The sequence below is a fragment of the Poecile atricapillus genome, chromosome 5 (genome assembly GCF_030490865.1).
Source record: "Poecile atricapillus isolate bPoeAtr1 chromosome 5, bPoeAtr1.hap1, whole genome shotgun sequence".
Classification (NCBI taxonomy): Eukaryota; Metazoa; Chordata; class Aves; order Passeriformes; family Paridae; genus Poecile; species Poecile atricapillus.
Window position 1 is genome coordinate 6,590,349 of NC_081253.1, and position 17,630 is coordinate 6,607,978.

The 17,630-nt window shown below is 36.8% G+C and overlaps 1 protein-coding gene across 3 annotated transcripts in view; it reads right to left on the reverse strand.

The window, feature by feature from the left end:
• Nucleotides 1–1,479: 1,479 nt before the first annotated feature.
• The window catches only part of ACMSD (aminocarboxymuconate semialdehyde decarboxylase), a 35,156-nt gene continuing 19,005 nt past the window's right edge, over nucleotides 1,480–17,630 (reverse strand). For 2 of the 3 annotated variants that reach the window (XM_058839345.1, XM_058839344.1), the window contains 8 exons: nucleotides 17,502–17,598; nucleotides 13,672–13,721; nucleotides 12,137–12,373; nucleotides 9,980–10,073; nucleotides 8,320–8,415; nucleotides 7,681–7,853; nucleotides 2,430–2,528; nucleotides 1,480–2,219 (listed from right to left, as the gene is read on the reverse strand). In XM_058839345.1, the coding sequence (XP_058695328.1) occupies nucleotides 2,157–2,219; nucleotides 2,430–2,528; nucleotides 7,681–7,853; nucleotides 8,320–8,415; nucleotides 9,980–10,073; nucleotides 12,137–12,373; nucleotides 13,672–13,721; nucleotides 17,502–17,586 (897 nt within the window). In that variant the 5' untranslated portion in view covers nucleotides 17,587–17,598 and the 3' untranslated portion in view covers nucleotides 1,480–2,156. Of the gene's footprint in view, nucleotides 2,220–2,429; nucleotides 2,529–7,680; nucleotides 7,854–8,319; nucleotides 8,416–9,979; nucleotides 10,074–12,136; nucleotides 12,374–13,671; nucleotides 13,722–17,501; nucleotides 17,599–17,630 lie in introns of those variants that run through there. The other variant, XM_058839346.1, reaches the window with a different exon arrangement.

Below are 17,630 nucleotides of genomic sequence, written 5' to 3' on the forward strand. Positions count from 1 at the left end.
ATCTTAGAACTAGACCCAACAGAATACTCATGAAATATACAGATGTATAATGCAGCACAGACACAAATTGCCTGATCTTCCCAAATGTACATCATCTTTAAGATCCTGCGTGTGCAGAGGAAATTTAACCTCAAAGACTTCTCATGTAATTAGCTCATCTTCGACCTCATATTTTTGTGTCTGTAACAATTGAGGTACAATGTTTTATCTCATTGTTTAAATCACAGTGTAAATCTCATGGAGTTTGGGTGTTAAACAGATTCTTTATTCCTGCAGTAATTGGTGAAAGAGTATTAAGAATGTTCTCATCTGACTGCAATTAGAATTTTACATTAGCTTTGTTAATGAAATGAAAAGATGGAGGGAAGATTATATATATATATATCCCTGTCTTAAAAATCTTAACATATCAGGAACAGGTAGAATATCATTAAATAATGACAGTGAATAATGAATATGATTTATGAAGGGTATGCACATTAATTATCTCCCATGCAGGGTACTGCAATCACCCATTTAGTCACAGGTTAAGGTAATTAAACACTGTTCTTCCTATTGGAGAGGTTCCAGACCTTGGTCCCCAAAGATGTGACATTGCATTTTCACTAACCTAACTGGCTTCATTAATAAAAAATTTAAGAATTAATCCAATTAAAATGTATTGGACGAATCACAATGTATTTTCCTCTTAAATCCATTTAAATATCTGTGAGATTCATGTATACTGAAGAGAAGTATGAGAATGAAATTGCCTTTTGACTCTGAAATGTAATTAAAACAACCTGGTTGAAAAATCATACATGCTGAAAACTCAATGCCTGCATGTGGATATTTAAATAAAAAAGATCAACAGAAGTCTTGCGAACCTGAGGACAATAAATATTGTTAAAGCTGTTTCCTGGCTCCTCTTTCCCTCTTACATAAAAACTTGGTATTCTAAACCTCTGAGCTGCTGACTACTTCAGCTCCAACTACTTCACAAACCAAAACAAAAAATTCTTTTTTTTTGGGTGAGTTTGACACCATAAAGAAGGACAGAGCTTTCTTTGCAGTCCAGTGGAGGCTGGGATCAGCAGGAGCTACTGATGTTCAACATCCCTCAGGTTCAGTCTGTGACAGCTATGGCCAGAGCTGAAAACAACTTCTGTCTAATACTGTTTTGCCTGGAACATTTCAAGAGTGAGCAGAAGAATGGTGACACCACACATAGCCAGCCAATGTTCCCATGAGAACAGGGTCTGTAAGTGCTAATCTGCATTTTTCTGACTGCTACAGAATTCTCTTGGGGGGAGGATGCCTGTGCACTCACTGGATAATAATGAAAACCTGATTCAATCAATGGTCTATAAAGCAAAGCATCTTTCCATTCCTGTAGCAGGACTCAAGCTAGGTGGAGCATTATCACTTCAGCATTTAAAGTATACTTTAAATCCTTACTTTTAGTAAGCATTTTGTAAGGAACAGAACATTAACCCATACTGTTGCCAAACACTGGTATTTATTACTAGTGGCAGTGGCACACCATGTATTACCCACATAAATACATTATTTCTGCACTACAACCATATTGTTTAAATTGTTTCTGATGAATAAGTTCCAGTGGTGTAGGTGGCAGCTAAAATATAAAGTCCCCACACAGACCTTTTCCATCCTGTCACAACATTGACAAAGCACGAGTGCACCTGCAGTGCTGAGCTGAGTGTGGTGTGCTGCTTTTTCTACCAGTGGATAAAAGCAAATAGTGCCTTTTATTGGGCATCAAAATTCTTTAAATTCTGTTTTAATATTCTTTCAAATTCTGTTTGTCCATCATAACAAAGACAGAAATGTAGTGGGTACATAATTTTCTCTGCTCTTTCCTTCCTGAGAATCAAGTCCTAATAGCATGGCATTGATTATAGTTCAGAGATTCTTATTACAACTGCAAAAGATGAAATCTCTCCTTTATTATGAAAGCAGGGATTTCAGAATTGTTTACAAACAGCCTAAATCCTCAGGCAATACCTGTGCATACTCATTTCCAGTACCCTTGCTTTTGTTTTGGAAATAACAGGATACTGTCAGATAATAGTCAATTTTATTTTTCATGAATACAATTGCACAGGCCAATGGAAATATAAGGATATTATTTCTGAAGCTGCTTTAATACTTCATAATTATTCAAATTGTTTTCTGCTAAGACCCAAAAATTCCAGAGCATTTCCAGCCTTGAGTTTATCCTGTGAAAACAAAACACATATATATGTTTGTGCTTAGCTCATATTTAACTTAAGTACTTTTACTTGTGCTTTAAAAGGGGCTACTGCAAAAAGACCAAAGGGTCTCTTCCAGTCTTTGCAGAAATCAGTGTACTACACTGATTTTTCAGTGGTTTATCTCAAACAGAGACTTAAAAAGGAGGGAAAACCCCTCAAATGTAAAAATCATACCTTCAGTTTATGGTCAAAATCATCCATTGAATCAATCAATTTTCCAGGTTCCAGTTCCCCAAGTGGAAAAGGGTAATCTGTCCCCAAAATAACTTTGTCCTGGTAATAAAAAAAAAAAAAAAGTACATTTTGTAGTAACATTAAACAGTAGAGTTTAAATAATATTAATATTAATGTGAGACAATATTATAGTAACATTCATATTATATTTGGAACTTGTAAATTTTAATTTTTTTTTATTTTAAATTTATTTTTACTTAATGTTAAACAATAGGGCATGTGCTTTCTGGAATGTATAATAAAGTGCAAGAAATTAGATGTATATGTTGGACTGATTAATTGTGACGGTGAGTATGAAGATTGTAACTTTTACTAGGAAAAGAACAAACCTCGAAAACAATGACTCAAGGGTTTTTTGGATAAATTTTATTTGGAAAAAAGTGTAGGTTATTTAATAATCATTTTTGTGGTGTCTAACTGAAGTTATAGTATTTTAATTCTGATAAGAAGAAAGTTGAAAATACAAATCCCAGGTCTGTGGCATGAGTGTCTATTGCTTGGGTGAATAAAACACAGTTAGAACTTGTTATAATGTTTGAACTCTGTTACCAGAATTCAGTATTGAAATAGGGTGAAGAAAACACCATTCAGTTATTTTCTGAAATGGTTTCTTTTTCTTACCCGTCAAATGCTTTTTAAAATTTTTTTTAATCTCCACTAGATGTCACCCAAAAGTCTCTGAAAGAAACCTTCACCCAAAATCTAAACAGAAGGGACACATTCTATTGTTCTCTCCTATGTTCTGTCCTGTGTTCTAATTTATTATAGAAGAATTGACATAAGATTAACATAGGAAAATTTATATCCTTTGTCTAAAAAATCCAGTTCTGAGCACAGACTAAACAAAATAGATTTGGAAGTGTGCACTTTGAAGCAGTTAAATATATTGTTTTATTTATACTATTCAATTAAATACCAAGATGCTTTATTCTGATAAGAAAAACAAATTATTTTTATTATTTATTTTATGTTAAATAAATCCAACTTAAAAACATACCAGGTTTATATGAGAGAATGGATTTCTAAGTAAAAGAGAAGGAAACATAGAATTTATATAGAAACATAGAATAGAAACCCCTGTTTACTAGGGAAAGTCATGTACAAGAGGAAGGTTTGTGTATTCTTATTTCCATCTCCTGTATATTAAACAAGAAAGAAATCCCACATCCTCACTTAAATAATATATATTTTTCTTTTCCTTTCTGTGTAGATGTATCTTTTCCCTCTATTTGAAAGTATTTCACAGCCAATCATGGGATCTATTCATTAGTAGTAAAATTAAGAGCTGTAAATCAGTAAGAAAAATTTAGAAGCAGCATTCTTGCTGTGCTCTCAGTGATCTCAGGCTGTTCATTTGTACCCCTTGAGCTTGGTTTGTACCCATCTATAAAATGGGGGTTGCAAGACCCGTCTTTAGCAGCCAGCTTCAGAGGAGTGCTGTGAAGCCTCTGCAGATGAATAATGCTCCTAGCATAAGGGAAGTACTGTTATATTATTCCAAACCATATCAACAAAGTCCATTTTCCCTAGAAGACTTGGAGGTTGATTCCTTAATTAGCACATCTCTGCTATTAGAGAGGTACATGGGGCTAATGATTAACTTCAGTGGACCCTGCTGCTCAGCACACCTTTTTTCACAGTAGTAAGGACTCAAATCTGAAAATGAATCTCAAAAAGCTTTAAGCAGGACTCCATCCTTTTCCATAAGGAAAAAAAATTATTTGCCTTGAATTTTTCCTTCTTTCCTACTACCATGATTCACCTGGAAAAAAGTCCAGAACGCTATAGTCAGTTCAGCTCCAGCTTCTGGCCAGAGAATGCTTTGCCTTTGCATGATGGAGGAATCACCATGGGGAAGTTTTTGAAGAGATGCACTGAATCATTTAATCCCATGTCAACCCAGTTCTTCACTTTTTATAGCCAGCAACATTGGGGATTTTGTGTTTACTTGTATTCACCTCATGCTACCTCAACACAGGGGGAGAGGACTGCAGCGATTCTATACTCTTACAAAATTCTTCCTCAGAAATGTGTATTTCTGCTTCCATCCCAATTAACCTGCACCCCAAACTAAGAAGGGATGAAATTAAATGGACACGACTCATCAGAGCTGTCAGTGGATTTTAACATTGATCAGCTCAAGGCCAGCACGCCGCAGGCTGGTGCCAGGCAGTGGCTGCTCCCCAGGGACCCAAAGCCATGTCCAAGCACATCTTCCCTCACACTGATGCCCTTCCTGCACAGCTCTGAGCTGTTCTCTGGAGAGCTGGCCTATTTCAAACCTCCAGCTCACAAAGTTATAGTGTCAGCCTCAAGACTCCATCACATCGTTTTTAGCCCAGCATTTATTAATCTTCTATGTGTTACTCTGCCAGCACATGACTGCACTGAAAGCACTGAGGTATTTGGTGTTTCTTTTAAGCGTTTGACTCATGGAAGAGTGTTATGTGAGAATGTCAACTTTCCTCAGAAAAAGAGGGAACTTTTTAATCTTCATGGTTATAAAATAAAGTTTGAAATCGTGATGTGAATGTTTTTGTTTTCAAGGACAAGATGCCTTAGGCTACTGAAAAGAGAAAGAAATTTCTCCTGAGTGTAAAAAACATTTATGTTTTTGGTATCTGACTCATGACTTTTCAGCACTAGGATTGCACCTGATGTCACATTGTTTGGGCTCAAAATACTCAGAGGAGAATTAGAGAAGACACCAATATCCTGTGTGGCCAAATTTATTGTGTTAAGACTCTTCATTTTAAAAGTCTGTTGACAAAATAAATAAGATATCAGAGAGGCTAATGCTGAGTGACTTTTAGATTATCAAATTACAGTCCATAATCTCTCTCTCCTCAAAGAACTAAATTCCAGTTGCAAAGACTAATCACAACTAAGGACCAGAGTCTATGTGCAGCTTCTTAAGATGAAAAGTAGAGAAATTAAAGTGAGGTACAAAGAGAGAAGCTTTTCCACAATAGCAATAGTTTAGAGCAGCCTTGAGATGCAAAGCTGACTCTGAAGCAGAAGTGCCCTGAAACTTGTGTGCTACACAAGTTCAGACAGAAAAAAAACTTCAATTCTTCAGCAATGGATTCAGCATCCTATTGTGCTTTCTGTTTTTCCCTTTTTGCTGCTTTGCTCTTGACATCTACAGTTCAGCTTAGCAGATTCAGATCACAAAAAGAATCTGTGGTTCCATGCAGGCTGAGTCACACAGCTGTTAATTTACCAAGGTCTTTCTAACAATGGCAATACATGTCTCCCAACATTTTAAGATGGGTAAAAAGGAACAAAGAAGTGACCTTTTCTCCTTGCACTGCCAATTTAAAATTCAAGAGCTAGACTCATCCTGTGTACTAGAATTGCACGTGGAACAAAAATATACTTAGAATGAACATGGTCTGGATTTGGGCAGATTTATCAGAAAAGGAGGTAACAGAGGCAAGTATTGATCTGTTACTCCATAAGCCTTTAGGTGTCTTGTAAAATGGATGTGCACATCACACAGAGTAAAAATTTAAAATCTATTGTAAAAGACACCTTAAAGCCACTTGTTTATTCTAAGCTACAGTTTCAAAACATAGTGCCTATCAAAAACTACTGGGGTGTGGACCATGATACATTTGCCATTTAGAGGCTGGTAACAGAATTTAAAAGAAATCAGTGTTGGGCAGGAACCCTAGTATTTTATTAGTAACCCATCTGGTGCTCAAAATTAATCCCTGGCACAGAGATGGCAAATGTCACCCGAGTTAATACCCACTGATGTTATCAGAACTTTCCAGTACTAACAGCTTATTAGCAGATCTTTCTTGAGTAAATTGACCTGGGTTTTATCTTAGTTCTTTCTAATGGAAAGAGACTCCAGGGCAGGATTTTGGCCACTTTTTATGGGGCTTCTTCCATAAATCTATTTTTGGTTCAGGGTGGGTTTAACAAAAAAGATATTGTCTCCACTCCTTAGAGCTGCAGGTTATTGTATTGTACAAACATACACACTTCACAAAAGTTCCCATACTATTGTTTCAAGCTGTAGCTGTGCTGTCACATGATTTAATTTTCCATGAATCTTCAAATGCAAAGTTTTCCTAAAAGGCACAAGTCCTGCAGGGAACATGAAGGCACAAGTCCAATCACAAAGCTACATGTGCAGCATGAACTGAAAACCCACCGATTTTAAAGTATGATACCTGAGCTCAGAGTACCATAATAAAGAAAGCAATAGTGCTGCATTGCTATTTTTGTCTGGCCTAGGCAAGTCACTTCTGTACCAGTTCTAGAGCAGATTTATTGCAGTGACCTGTTCAGAATATTAGAGAGGGAAATGGGAAATCAACAGATCCTTTTTTTTGTAGAAAAAACCCAATCAGCTGAGTGGTGTTTGTCACATAGGAGGCCCTGATGACAGCAAAAGCCCCATACCATGTGAGCCTAGACACTGATGTACAGGAAACAGGACTGCAGCAGTTGAGACAAGAAAATCTCTGTCAGAGCTTGCATTTCTGATTTGACATCTGGTAGGTGTCTGCCTCTGGCTGCACACACTCCGTGAGGTGCAGAAATCAAGGTACAAAGACAAGTATCTAGCTGATTTGCAGTGATCCACTGGAAGCTGGCATGAGAGATGCCATCCTCAATCCTTTCCTGAGCATTTACTAAATGAGAAGGGATTATTTGAATGTTTTAGGATATTTCTCTCCCATGCTGTACCTCATTTAAACGGTTTACTAAGCTACAAAGATTTCTTTACAAACAACTAAAATACTTCTGCAAACCCATAATGATTCATTGTTTCTCTGAGATACTCACAAAAACTTTATTTATTACTGATTTTTTTTTTCTGTCTATAACTTCCCTAGTGGAAATACAATTTGATTTCTTCAAGCACGCACTTGAATTTGAAAATTAAGCCATTTGAAAAAAGGCCTCCAAATTGAAGCAGTCTTTGCTTGAAGTCCCACCCTGAACAAGCTTAGAGAAGGATGGAACTAAGGTTGACAGTGCATGATTTCCTGGATTAAACCCATTTCAATAAATCCATGTGGTCAAAGCATTATCAACATGGCAGAAGCCTATCAATTTATTTCACTGGGTGACATTGTCTTCTTCCTGCTTTCTTCTTCTGTTCTCCTTTTTCTATTTCCTGGAAAATTACCTGAAGAATGACTCACCCACTTCTGGAAGCACTAAAACTCACCTCTCCAACTACACTTGTTAGCAGCCTTAGTGCCCCACGGTCGTGGACAAGAGAGTCTGTGTAAAATGAGCCAAGGTATTTTCTTGGATCCACCTTATTATCCATGGCACACAAATCAGGGCGCACATTGAATCCATGGGAGATTCGACCCACTGTGTATGGAAAAGCTCCACCTGCAAGAAGGAATTTTTAATAACATTTAATAAGCTAAAAAAAAGTAAGAGGGGAAAAAAGCCACCTTATCACCAAAGTTTTCCTGTCAGCTCTTTACAATGAAAGTGCTCTGCACCAGTGGTTTTTATTCCTTTACCTTCATTAGCCCCTTTCTCTGTTTTTCTCACTTCTTCACTGCTGTGATGCCCAAATTCCTCCTACTGCTTCCCTGTCCCTTTCCTTAAACCACCTGCTGCCTCCCCTTTCTTTCTGTTTCCCTTAAAGGCTGTTGTAGCAGTTCAAACCCTGCAGGCTGGAGAGCGTTCATAAAAGCCCTGTTATGATCTGTGAGACTGTCTTCTTTGGGGTGACAGTGCTCAGCTGGTGGCAGGCTTCACGTGGTGGCCCCATTACCTGAGATACTAGAAAATACAACTGTACCGTGCTCAGCCAAAGAACAGGAGTTTCACATGGTACACTACTCACCTCCATGTGCAAAGCAAACTTTCAGCTTAGGGAATTTTTCAAAAACTCCTCCCATAATCATGGAGCAAATAGCCATGGTTGTTTCTGTTGGCATGCCTAAGAAGAAAAATGTCTTAATTGTATAAGAGCTTTACTTTTTAAACTTCATATTTTATTTTGAAATGTTATTCTAATTTTCTTCCATTAGCCTTGAGCCAACTGAAAAAGTAATAGTTGCAGGACAGCTGCCAAAGGTCATGCGTTATTTCTACTGGAGGGACACAGAGTTGAACTCTAATTAACTGAAATAAAGACACGGGCCTGGAAGTGAAGGTCTTCTGAATTCTCAGTCCAGTTTTTACTCCATACCACTAGGACAGATGGTAGACAGGCCGGGTATGTCCTGAAATATCAAGTACAGGCCTGATTCCCATTATCCTTGCTCAAAGACAAATCTGGAATATGCCAGGGTGTCGTCTCACATCTGCTTGTGGGTTTCTTTTGTGTGGAAAGTGGGGCACATACATAGATTGATATTCCAACACAGATTTGGGGTTTGGTTATGACAGGATGCCAGATCCTACAGTTTAGAACTAACTTGTCTCTCTCTTTGCTCCTGGCTGAGTTGGATGCCCAGAGCAGGAATTTAGGTTCTTACAGCAAACCTCAACTTCTGATCACACCCAGCATATTTAGAATATCATGCCATTTTAAACATCCAATTTTAGACATCCAGCTTGAAATTAGGAATGGAGTTCCTCTCATCTATGGGGGAAACAACACCTATCCATCTCAAAGGGTTATGTTTCATTAATGTTTCACCATGTGCTCAGATGCAAAACCTTATTAGGCTTAGTAGGAAAATATTCTATTTACGCTTTGTTAAGTAAATGCAGTAATTTTATTTTCTTCGTAGATCTGTGCTGTTGAGCCTGCTCTGATTAAGATTAACTGACACTGTTTTAAGATAATGCACTGGTGTTTGGGACAGGAAGATTTTCCAAGCAGAAAGTGTAGTAAATGAATGTTGTATATGTTTTTCAGAACTGGTGGCAGTGCAAAACCGTGCAAAATAAACCAGTGCAGAACAAAATACATGAGGGTAGAATCAGGTCTAAGCAGCTCTGGGTAGCAGAAAAACCCTGTTCCTGTTATTCAGTGTTATGATTTACCCATCAAACGGGGAAAAAATGGAAACCAGATAATATCCTACATCTACTGAGAGCTTTCAAAGTACATATTGTTTCAGCTACAGTTGATGTAAAGTTAGATTTATTTCCTCTCTGATCAAGCTGTTTCTAAGAAATAACCCAATAAATTCTAGGAAATGTTTGATTTTGCTTACTCTTTCATTTACTCCTTTATTTTTGAGGAGCTGGTTTCTGAGATGATTCACTTCTCCCTTGTTATCTGCTCTTTGTGTTTCGGGCAAAAAAGAATTGTATGTTGTGTTGCTAGTCTGAATAATTTTAATTCCAAGTATTTAAAAGAAATACTAAACAATCTTAGAACCAAATGACTGCTGAGTTTACACAATAGTCTTAATCTTAATACTAAAAAAAAAAGAAAGTTTGACAGAAAAATGATGTTATTTCTTCTGTACTTTACTTTATTTGGCAACAATCTCCTGGGCATAATCCAGTTCATAAATGTAGGTTAAGCACAGTAAATATACACTTACCTATTAGCCAGGGAAACCAATATTTGGACATCCTCCCATCTATCTGCATGTCCCAGGGGTGCACAAAGAGACAGCAATTTAATTTCTCAGCGGCCTGCAGCAAAAAGAAAAAGTCTAGATCTTGACTAATCATAGCAAAATGCGTCTTAGATCTTAGTCATGCTTTTCAAAGACCTGCAAATCTGTACTGAGCAGTAGCACTAGTAATGAAAATGAAACAGGTAAGAACTATAAGCAATAGCTGGCTGTATTTACTCCTCTGGGCTGTATTCTGAAGTCCTCAATCATCTTCACAGCTCTTCCTGTGACTACAGGACTGGAAGCCTAGGTGATAACATCTCTTTAGTGAACCAAGTGTTTCTCAGAATAATGCAGTATAAAAATGCTTTTCCAGCCATCCTGTAGTATGAAACTCAGTTCAAGCAAACATTCATTTAGTTTCATTAAAAATATAAGAATGAATTCCCATTATGTCTTACAGAATCATTTGAGGATGGTTTTCCAGCTGCATTCAGAAATTTTTATTGAGTTGCATTATTTGTGCCCTTTGGCCCTCTGTCTGGCTTAAAAGAATTAAAAAGTATTCCTAATTCTTCCTAAGAGTTCAAAATCTGGTTGTAATCTGATCAATAATCCACCTCTACACAAGTATGGTAATTTTTCCAAAACTACTGACATCTTTGGAAAGGAAAACAGAAGACTAGTGTTGGATACCGACTCTGACTGTGTAATTTAACTGTGTGCTTAAATTTGAATACACAGTCATCAGAGTCATTCATATGCTTAACCAGGATTTAACAGCTTCATTTTGTCAGATGTATTTCTGGACATGCTCTTGTTGCTAAGGAGATTATCACACATTTGAAAAATTTTTGTTTATTTACCCATACATACATAAATAAAAGCTGCAACTTCTGGATAGTGGAGAATAATTGCCATCTACATTTGTAAACTAAAAATAGCCGTTCAATAACTGGCCTGGTAGTTTGGCAAAGTTCATTATCCAATATGGCTTAATTTCATAATCTGTATGAAATGTTTCTAAAAATGAAAGGGGCTACTTCCTACATGTGTGAAAGATAAGCTGAAGGATGTTCAGTATAAGAGAGAGATCCCAGAACAAGAGAGGGATCTCAGTAACAGAAAGACATGGAGTTGGAGAGTTCCAAACTGGAGAGAGTTCCAAGATGATGAAAGGACTGAGCATCTCTCCTGTGAGGAAATGCTGAGAGAACTGGGACTGTTTGGCCCCAAGGAGAGAAGATTCAGTGGAGATCAGGAAACATCAGGTTGCCCAGAGGATTATGGAGTTTCCATCCTTGGAGATATTTAAAAGCCGCCTGGGCATGGTCCTGGGATCTGGCTGTAGGTGACTCTGCTTGAGCGGGGGGGTGGTTCAGGTGGCCCCCAGAGGCCCCTCCCAACCTCAGCCGTGCTGTGATTCCATAAATGTGGGCATCTCCAAGAACAGATGTGGATACCTGACTGTATATGGCCATACAAACAAATAGTCCAGGTGCTGCACCAACAGAGCTTCTAAATAAATTGAGCGTCCTGCAAAATGACCTCTGTGAATCAATTCTGAGATGACAGCTCTAATAACTTGAGAAACAGATTCAGAATGGACATTGATTAAACCCCTAATTTAGACAAATGACCACACTCATGTGGACCTCAGACTATTTAAGAAATGCTATCTATTAATTCATTTGATAATCAATACATTCACTTTGGAAATTTTGGTCTTGTTTACATAGTTGTGTGTGGTACTTTGGTACTGTAGGCATCTGATAATCTCAGCGAGTTTTATAAATTATTTCAATAGAATTTGATACAGTAACTTGAACTCAAATGCAAACAGTGCAGAATGTATTTGATATTGCACTTATCCTCACAAATTAAGAAGACAGATCTACAGTGAGAACTTGTATAATAAAACAAAATTTTTTATTCATTATTATAAAATATGTTTCAGGATATGTTGTATTATTGCCATTATATCCTATAAAGAATTATCATTTACAATTACAGCTGAGTCTCTCTGAACACTAGGTAGATTAAAAGGCTCAAATGATGACTGAATGTGCTCTAAGATATTTTTAGACAGATTTCCATATCACAGTATTCCCCCAAAGAAGGAAAGCAACAGCTACTCACAGCGTAAATACCGTGCAGCTCTGGGGCATTCAGGTCCCACTCATTGACATGAGATCCTATCTGCACTCCAGGAAATCCAAGTTCATTCACACAGCGATGCATTTCCTTCACTGCCAGGTCTGGAGCTTGCAGAGGTAACGTGCCCAGCCCAATAAACCTCTTAGGGTACTTTTTTACCGTAGCAGCTAAGTCATTATTTAATATCTGAGCGAGATCTAAAGTATCCTGAGGTTTGGCCTGGTAAGATACGAAGCAGAACAGTACATTTAAATATAGTTCTCAAATGCTATCACCTTTGGAAGTTATTGGATAAATGTCATTGCAAACAACTGATAGACAAGGTTTGGACCCAAATTTGCTTTGCAGTTCTGAATAGTTGGAAACCAGTAGGGCTAAATTCTTCCTCGCTTTAAAACCTCTGGGTGCAGTTCTGCTTCTTCTCTTGAATATTTTATCAACTGCTGTTGCCTTTACTGCTGAGGATGAGTGTAATAAAGCCCAGGTTGCTGATGCACATAAGTATCTGGTCTTTTGTGTAAAGCAGTCCCCTGTTTTTGTTTATCCCAATGCAAAAACCTCAGTATATAATTTTTATACATAGCAATGAATATTTACTCTCCTATTACTGGAGCTGAAGAAATAAAAATAAGAAATGTGAGATGCTGGAGCATACGAATTCTACAGAGATAGCTTGGGCAAACTTCTCTAACATTTAGAAGTAGATAACATCCATAATTCTAATAAGAAAGTGCAATATCTATACAATCAATCTCTGTTTCCACCCCCCCATACATATCTAATGGAAAATATTCCCTTAGATACCAGAATAAAATTTTGAAGAGACGTTACTAACAAGAAATTCTGAATATCAATGGTATTTTTTATATATGGGCTTAACACAATGGTTCTTAATGCACAAATCCATTTACATATAAACATCTTGACCTGTACATGTTGCTTAATAGTCACATTCAGAATGTATTTAGAACAGCATTTTGCTGTGATTTATCTCCTCAGTCTATCTTTATTTCTTTGAAGCATTCAAGATCACCATGTGGGGAACACAGAAACGTAAATTTGCTCCTGAATTTTAAGATTCAAAGCATTCTAGGTTAATGAGTCCCATGCCACATTAAAAAGAAAGTGGGACAAGGCCACAAATATATCTTTTATGTCTTTTTTTTTCCTGAGAAAATACTGGTTGATGTATAGCTTTCATAGAATGTGTACGTATATATCTGCCTGCCAACCATGGATTCATGTTGTAAATACTTTTTCTCACCGTTTCTAGCTGCTCTCATAAGGCCCCAAGAAGAAATTCAGTTGTTTCATCTTTTCTCACTGTGTGTGCTCCAGTGTGGAGCTTTGCCAGGACATCCTGCAGACATCTTCTCATGCCTGCACTACTTTCTTTTTTTGCCTTTTTGCTTTCACAGCAGAACAATTCTAGTGACTACATCAATTTGTAGGAAGATGCTTTTACATTTAAAGATGTTGCCACATATGAATTACAAAATATGTTAACTGGAACCTACCCAGTAGCTGAACATTACAGGGACTGTGGACAGGACTTGGACGGTGACTCCTGAGTAAGAAAAAGAAAATATTAATGCTTTCCTTTTTTGTTATCTGTTTTTGATAAAATGTTACAAATAAGAAAGTACTTTGGTTTGAGAGGCAGAATGTAAAAGCTTTAATAATAAGAACGATTTAACAGTGACATGGAAAAACTATTTTTCTTAAATTAAGGATCATGGCCACAAACCTCATAGTGTATAAATTTATTAGGATTTGGATATTTTTGCTAAATAGAAAGAAAAAAACACTACCATATTCATACCAGATAATTTGTGAAATTAGTTTTTTTGATTTTAGAAGTATTTAGTGTGCACATGTACAAACAATTAAAATACAATTTAGTATTACTCTCACATGAATGAAACTGACATTAAACCAACAGAATACAGTAACTCAAGTTTACTTTGGGGTTAATTTGTCATATATATTAAATAAATAAATGAATTAGCCCAAAGATAAATAACATTATGTTAACAATCGTTGTTAAACAATGTTTTCCTAAGTGTTCCCAAAGCTATATTGTGTTAGGAATCATTCATCTTGTGTCTGGACTACTGAGGTTGTAAATATAAAAAAATCTGCCTGTTTTCAGAAAAAGCTTTGATATTAAACATAAAAATAATTAAGTCCATGTTGTTTTGTTCGTGCTCAAGCACAAATGTTTATCATAACACTGTGTGTGACAGGAGTGAAAAAAATGGACCTGGCAGACAAACAAACAATAAATAGTAATTAGGAATTCACAAAATAGTTACATGCAAAACTGTTTTGGTGGTTTTTTTAGGTCTGTTTGTAATATTTTTGCACATATCTTGTCATGCTTTAAAAAATTTATCTTGGCTGTTAGTAGTAAAATGACTAAAACAAAAGATGGCAGAAAAAACTCTAGGAGAATGAACTCTAAGACAATGACTTGCCAAAACATTTGAATTATTAAAATGATTTATCCTCCTCCTCAGAAGTTTAAGTAGGAAGCAAGAGGAGAAGCTGACTCAGATTGCTACAAGTTCTTATTAATATTATGTACAGCAGCAATGGTTTAGGGGTAAGGATTAGGTCTGCAAAATTACATAAATACTGAATTATCAAAGCTGGATCATCCATCAATGTGGATTCTTGATTAGTCTGTTGAGAACATTCTCCATGTTTTCCACAATAACCTTTGTATCTGCTTTCAATCCATTTTTACACTTCTGAGCAAATTTAACATAAACCTTAAAGTACATTTCCAAGCTGACTGTTCCTGGACATTAGCTTCAGGAAGAAGAATCAGCACAGAAAAGCCTCTACTTTTTTACCCTCTTCAGAGGGTTTTGCAAAGGAGAAAATAACAAGGAAAGGCAGTTAGGATGAACTGATATATTTTCTCAAATGTGATGATTTGTGTCACAGAACCGTGATGTTAATTACTTAACAGTTTGTTTTATTGAGTTACATGGATAGCTTGTTTTATTGAGTGGATCAAGACAGAAGTATGTACATCAATTAGACCTAGGACATATGATTAGGAGAACTAATTGAGACTCTTTGGTCCACTGGAGACCATTTCTTATTACCAGAAAGATTTCTGGGGCATTACACAAACAAAGCCTTTTAACAACCAAGCTCAAATTCTCTCTCTGAGTTAAAAATACCTTTCAGTGACTGATTCTAGATTTTGTTCAGCTGGGAGACTCCTTGCATCTTTGTCCCAAAATTATGCCATGTTTGAAGGTTAAATTTTTGGGTATAATCTATCTCAGCCTGTGTAAGAGAAAGCAGTATTTGAACTAAGTAGCTACAGCTTTCTAAACCAAAAAGGAATCAATGTGGTCCATATTCTTTATCATTAGCTGAGCAGTAAGGATGAAAGAATGAAAAACACCACACATTTTTTTTCCCCACATAATTAATTGGCTGCTGTCTGTATGTCTGGAGTGCTGTAATAAAAAGGGACATTTTTAGGGCACAAGTCACCAGATGGTGCTGTAACATACAGGTTTAGATTTTTTATTAACCAAGCGAGCACTGTTTAGTTCATGAGGAAATATTGTGATGCTGCTTTCATGATACATTTTCTTTTCTGGAGAGCTGCTGCAAAAATTGGAGAAAAAAAATCCTCCTGTGTTTTCCCTTTGTCTTCAACAAATATATGGGGCAGAACTGTTTTGTAGAAACTTGCCATTTGTGCTGAGGGAAATATCTGAAAGAGAAGGATGCCCAAAGGCTATTTATGATCCACTCTGTAGTGGAGTGATTTGGTAATCCCCAAAATCCCTGAGCTAACTCAGAAAAACATTACAGTCTAGTCAAGGCATGATTCTGTGACTCTTTGACAAGGCAGCCTGTTTCAGAGTTTGCAAAGGCTTTCTGGTGTTCCCATTAAATGTCTAACAGTTGGAGTTTCAAATGCTGCTTTTCCAGGGAGAAAATGAAGTAGATGAAAATTACCTAAATTGTGTTTACATAAATTGCCCACTACCTGGTGAGTTCCCAAGCTAGCCTAAGTTAGGTGTTGCACTAAACCTCCCTAAGAGGAATAACCTAGAGTGTCTCCTAACACAGAATCATGGAATAATTTAGGTTGGAAAAGACCACTAAACTCACTGATTCCAACCATTAATCCAGTTCTACCAAGCCCACTACTGAACCATGTCCCCAAGCACCGTATCTACACATCCTTTAAATCCCTCCAGGGATGGGGACTCCACCAGGGCTCTTCCAGGGCTTGACAACACTTTTAGTGAAGAAATTTTTCATAATATCCAATCTAAAGCTTCCCCTGGTGCAATTTCAGGCAATTTCTTCATGTTTATTACTCGTTATCTTGGAGAAGAGACCAACTCCCTGCTGGCTACAACCTCTTTCATGTGCATGTCGAGGGTGATAAGGCCTGAGAGAAGGAAACAATAATCATAAAGATGCTACTTGTTCAATATCTGCTCTTTTTAAGCAGTTCAGGTGTTTGTTCCTTATGAAAAGTTGAAGATATTCAAATTGTGTCTGCTGGAAAAGAGTTGAAGATATTCAAGCTGTGTCTACTGAAACTGATTCAGGCTTCAATCTAAGAAAAAATAATCTTTAGTAAGATAATATTTCTCTTACAAGAGTAATTTGGAATTACAGTGTTAATAAGAACTAGTAAAAATAATTGATCAGCCTAGAAAATCTTTCCTTCATTCTCAGTATCCATCTTACAAACCTTATGTAGTGGCTTGCATGTAACATGATGGAAAATAAATTTGCAAATTTGGCATCTGGTTAAGTTTCTAAATGAGGAAAACTCCCTTTTCTGGCAAAGTAATTGTACCAGTTCTTGCTCAGAGTCCTCCAGCAAAAGCAGAAGAGAGCTGCACATGGCTAAACAGGAAAAAGGTATTAGAAAAGGAAACACATACAAGAGATCCTATGTGTAAAAAGAGTATTTTTAATATTTGGAACAAAAATGAAAGGGATTCCTCCTCCTTTATGTGAATCACATTTTAACAGGAATGTATGGTGCCATTTCAAGTCCAGGGTCAGTCATCCTTACTTTTGTCAGTGAGTTCCTTCATGCCTTAAATCCCACCAAAATGAATAAATTCTAATGGGGAATAAATTGCTACTGAGAACGAGGAAAGTTATGGGCACAGGTTCCTTCTGAGTATCAAGCATATCAGTTTCCAATAGTTGTCAACAGATTTAAACCAAGGAATTAGTACGCTAAACCTTCATTTTTGATACTGTTGTTAAGCACTTTCAGATGGACTGACAGAGAAGTTGTTATTCTAAATGAAGCACCAAGATTTGAATTCCTTCGTGGAGGTACCTGACTGGTCCATCTCTTTAATCCGTACTTCTGGATCCCAGCAGTTCTCTTGAATAACTCTAAAAACCTTCCCATCCTTCATCATCTTTGCCTGTCCCTGTAAAATGATATTTTCATACATTATAAATG